Below are 5,271 nucleotides of genomic sequence, written 5' to 3' on the forward strand. Positions count from 1 at the left end.
GTCATGGTTTAGTTATATGTTCTGTGAACTATCATTATTCTTTCTCATAAATGTGATTCACTTTCCTGAATGCTCTTTTATCACTTACCCTGAAAGATGTCATGCCTCAAAGCTGTCCTCTAATTTTAGACACTTATCTAAAGATGAAAAAAAAAAAAAACCTAACCAAACTCACTGCTGTGGAGTCAATTCTGACTCATAGCGACCTCTCCGGGGGTCCAAGGTGGTATCTCTATGGAAGTAGATTGCCCAATCTGTCTTCTGAGGAGTGGCTGATAGATTTGAACTGCCAGCCTTCTGGTTAGCAGTCAAATGCCTTAAGGCACTATGCTGCCAGAGCTGCTAGATGAGATAAATTACCTACATTTTCAGCATTCACAGCTTGCATACTTTGGTTACAAGTTAAGCATATACTAAGTACATTCAATAAGTAATTTGATATACCAAGCAGGGCTTTGAACTGGTTCCTTCCAGTTTCACCTCCTGTTCAGAATTTGCCTTTCCACTCCAGATATACTGAATCAAAATCTACATTTTAACAAGAGGATGTGGTTATATTACCTGGGGATCTTGTTATATACAGATTCTGAATCAGTATATCTGGAGTGGAAAGGCAAATTCTCAGCAGAGGGTCAAACTGAAAAGAACCAGTTCAAAGCCCTGATTACAATATACAAAAAAGATGTGTTCAGCACATGATGTGACTACTGAATATACCTTTCTGGGCAGAGTTAGGGAAGCTGGAAAATATCACTGATACGTGAAGAGGACACTGGATTGCAGAGCAAAACACCTGTGAAAAACAGTCCTAAAACTGGTCCCTGCCTGGATACTAATTATTTAGGGATCTTAGTATCCATTCAATTTATTTTTCAATATTACTATTTTTACAGCTTCTGCCACTTTTGAAGACTTTCAGATTCGTCCCCACGCTCTCTTTGTTCATTCGTACAGAGCTCCAGCATTCTGTGATCACTGTGGGGAGATGCTATGGGGTCTGGTACGGCAAGGCCTTAAATGTGAAGGTAAGTTATGTTTTGCCCTGACCAAATGAAAGGCACGCGTACATTATCTGCTTGTCGCGTACCCTCTGCAACAGTATCATCTTTCCCTCAAAAGTGTCTTCTAGGCATTTGTGGGTCGCACCGATTCTGTTCTGTTTATTTATTTAAATGTCCAGTATTCAAAAGGTAAATTCGTAATGAACGGATGTTGTGCTTTGATTTTGGAACCCCAGTCCTCATATCTTTGCCAAGTTTCTCCCCTAGGTCATATTGGGCACTTTGGCAACAGACTGAAAATAAAATTGGAATCTTAATTATGTCAGAACTTGGAGTAGCAGACATTTGATAAATGTTGGTTGGAATGAACCAAGATTCACACAGCTATTAAGTCCCAGACTAGAATTTCTGCCTCCATTTCTACTCTAATACCATATTTTATCATCCCCACCACACAACTCAAGTTTCCAGAATGCCATAATTTAATCTTAAAAACCATAACCAAATGATACTCTTCTTTGGTTTGAGGAGCAAAAACTATGTAAACTCAGGATATATTACCAAGCATTAACATTATGCCCTAAATATAAGCTCCCGCCCTAAATATAAGCTAACCACAATTTGAATTTCTGTCTTTGTGAAGTGAGAAGTCAGGAGCAAGTGATCTAAAAGAAATTCTGCCTAAAAGGTAGTGTTAGGAAAATGTATCTGGACTGCTTTGTTACATATAGGGAAACTCAAGCTACATGGGGAAACTCTGCATAATAGAAATATTAAAAGAAAAATGGTGGCTCCTTAATTTGAACATATGCTTCCAATTATTGATGACCTCTGGTGGCATAGTGCCTAAGGCGTTTGATTGCTAACTGGAAGGCTGGTGGTTCAAACCCACCAGCCACTCCTTGGAAGAAAGGTTGGGCAATCTACTTCCATAGTGATAACCACCTCGGAAACCCACAGAAGCGTCGCTATGAGTCATATCCGACTCAACAGCAGTGAATTTTTTTTTTTTTTTTTTTTTAATTATTATACCAAAGAGGAGGGCTGGTGGTCCAGTGGTGAGATACTCGGCTGCTAACAAAAATGGCCAGGGGTTTGAACCCACCAGCCACTCCGCTCTGAGGGAGAAAGTTGGAGCAGTCTGCTTCTGGAAAGATTTACAGCCTTGGAAGCACTCTACCTATTGGGTTGCAGTGAGTCAAAATCAACTCAATGGCAATGGGATATTATACCAAAACTAGCATGTGAGATATTTAACATATTTTTTAGTAATTCTATAGAGTAGCTATTATTATCTTCATTTTTCAGACAACGATATTGAGGTGAAGTCATTTGTCCAAAGTCTTGAAGCCTCAAGTTGTTGAGCCAGAATTCAAATCAGTGGACCCACAGGCTGTGCTGCATCATGATTAATTTTTCCTGTATGTGCCCACTAACATTAGAAGAACTTGTGGCAGCTCCAAATAGCTCAGATAATCTATTTGAAGTTTTGTCACTAGATCCCTCTAAGCCCAAGGATTTTATGTCACAGAACATTAAAAATACTAGTTAAGTTCACTGCTGAGTTTATCCAATAATATCAGAATTCCAAACACAGTTTATAAGTAAATTATGGAAAAGAAAAAAAGAAAATTTGAATTTATACATAGTCTCAAAAAACTGAAAGTGGTAAAAATTTTTTTTGTAATCTATAATTTTGTTTCATTCTGTTGTACTTAGGGACGCTATGAGTCGGAGCTGACTCAATGGCACCTAAAAACAACAACAATCTATAATTTACAACTAATACTGGAATAACATTTAGTTTATGGTTGTGCCAAAGTCAGTTTTATTTTCTCTTTACAGGATGTGGTCTGAATTATCATAAGAGATGTGCTTTTAAAATCCCCAACAATTGTAGCGGTGTGAGGCGGAGACGGCTCTCGAATGTTTCCCTCACTGGGCTTGGCACTGTCCGCACAGCATCTTCCGAGCTCTCCAGCAGTGCCCCCGATGAACCCCTTCTGGTATGGCCTCCTTTTTATCAATTCCCCCATTTACATGAGAAATCTGTGGGAAGATGGAATAACAGTGTCAATCCAAGACAGTGTGCGGGGAGGAAGGAGACAGCCAGTGTGTTAATAGCTGTGTTTCTTCAGGGTTTGTGCTGTAGATTGGTCAGTGCTTCATCAAATATCCAACAGCTATTATCTCCCAGCCCAGTGAAATTATAAAATATGTAAAGAATCATCATGGTCACAGGGCCAGAGCAGGACACAGTAATGTGTTAATGTTGCAAAAATGGTTTGTCACAATTTGGAAACCAGAGATAAAAGACATTCTTATTTGAAGATTATGAGTAATTAGTGGCATAACTGAATATTTATTCCAGAGAAAATTTGAAATTTGCTTTTATGACAATATAAAAGTCTTGTATTGTTTGGTGCCACTTGTATATATGCAGGTATTGGCAGAAAGGGAGGTGGTCAAAATACTCTGAGACAAATGTCACTTAAAACTTTAAATGTTTCCATTAGCTCTAAAATACATATAATTTAAATAGTCTTAGCAATTTAAATTTGGATTTTCTGAACATTCAAAAAAAAAAACCGTGGTAATTATATGAATTATTTTAAATAAAGACATTATTCTGAAATAGCCTAATGGTTTGAGGCTGAGGCTAGAAATTTCCCATGTTTACTACCCCTTTATCCTTCCACCAATCAATAGTCCAAGGACTCTTCATAATGTAGCTATTGGAAAGATCAGTTAAAGAGAAAAAAAAAATGAAAGAATGCTAAAACCCTTCAGTTATATAAACATCTCTTGGAGTGAAGATTGACAATGAATTTTGAAGATATCTCTAAAAGTTGTATTAATTAATTACTTCATTGTTGGGTAAATACTGTATTTTCATTCTTATATCACCTCAGTTTTGGTACAGTTGTAAGCCAGGCATAACCCAAATGAATACTCATTTTGTTAAATAGGAAAATTCCATAATTAGTTTTTTGAGTGTTTTCTTTTGGGGGTTTCTTGGGTTTTGAATCCTTCATTAAGTGAATCTATAGAGGAAAGGTGAATAATAAACAAACCTATAAATGGAAGAATACATTTTATTTTTGTAAGTATTTAGGGTGCATATATATGGCTTTACATATGTGTATGTGTGTTTATATGTGTATATTTATATTTGAATTATTCCATAAATTTGTATTAATTGGAATTAGTGATATTATTATTTGTAGGTGGGAAAATAAAAACATATTTTTTTTTCAATAACTCTACTGTCACCTTTCCAACCTTTTTGTCCTTAACTGAGTTTGAATTTTTCTAAGTAGTGATTTTACAAGTTAAAACGACTACTCTTGTATCTTATATATGTTGTTGTTGTTACGTGCCCTCAAGTCAGACCTGACTCATAGCGACCACTCCTTGGGTTTGCGAGGCAGTATCACTACGGTTCAAATCCACCAGCCATTCCTCGGAAGGAAGGTTGGGCAATCTACTTCCTTAGTGATACTGCCTCAGCAACCCAAGGAGGGGTCACTATGAGTCAGGTCCAACTCAGTGGCACATAACAACAACAACAAAAACATCACTATGGAAGTAGATTGCCCCATCTTCCTCCCAAGGAGTGGCTGGTGAGTTTGAACCATCAGCCTTCTAGTTAGCAGTCAAGTGCCTTAAACACTACGCTACCAGAGCTCCTAGAAAGAGACAGCCTGGCTGCCTGATGGGGAGCGGCTGGTGGATTTGAACCGTAACCCTTGGGTGTGGCAGGTGACTGCCTTAGGCCTGAGGCCATCACTGAGAATTGTATTGGTTAAATATAAACATTAAAAAAAAAATTAAAAAAAACAAAACTATACATTAATGTGTCTTATTTCCATTATCTATCAGGAAAAGTTTTTTTGTTTGTAATTGCTTAAAACTTGCAAAAAAACAAGCAAACAAACTGACTGCCTTCAAGTCGGATCTGACTCATAGCGACCCTTCCTTGGGTTTCCAAGGCAGTATCACTACGGAAGTAGATTGCTTAACCTTACTTCTGGGGAGTGGCTGGTGGGTCTGAACTATCAGCCTTCTGGTTAGCGGTCAAATGCCTTAGGCACTACGCCACCAGAGCTCCCTAATACTATGCAAGAAATCTAAAATTCTAAACTAAAGTGATACATCATTACAATACGTATGTATTTAGGTAATTATTGATAAAAATTATTTGTTTTCAACCTATCTCAATTTAATATAATATATATATATATTATGTGTATATATATATATATATTTA

General features: G+C 37.2%; 1 protein-coding gene across 1 annotated transcript in view; it reads left to right on the forward strand.

Annotated features, from left to right (window-relative positions):
- The window catches only part of PRKD1 (protein kinase D1), a 531,285-nt gene that overhangs the window by 384,736 nt on the left and 141,278 nt on the right, over positions 1-5,271 (forward strand). The window contains exons 3-4 of the mRNA XM_042782200.1: positions 894-1,025; positions 2,847-3,007. Of these exons, the coding sequence (XP_042638134.1) occupies positions 894-1,025; positions 2,847-3,007 (293 nt within the window). The remainder of the gene's footprint in view (positions 1-893; positions 1,026-2,846; positions 3,008-5,271) is intronic.

This window comes from Orycteropus afer, unplaced genomic scaffold (assembly GCF_000298275.1).
Source record: "Orycteropus afer afer isolate SDZICR_OR568_19922 unplaced genomic scaffold, OryAfe1.0 scaffold00260, whole genome shotgun sequence".
In the NCBI taxonomy this organism is placed as follows: Eukaryota; Metazoa; Chordata; class Mammalia; order Tubulidentata; family Orycteropodidae; genus Orycteropus; species Orycteropus afer.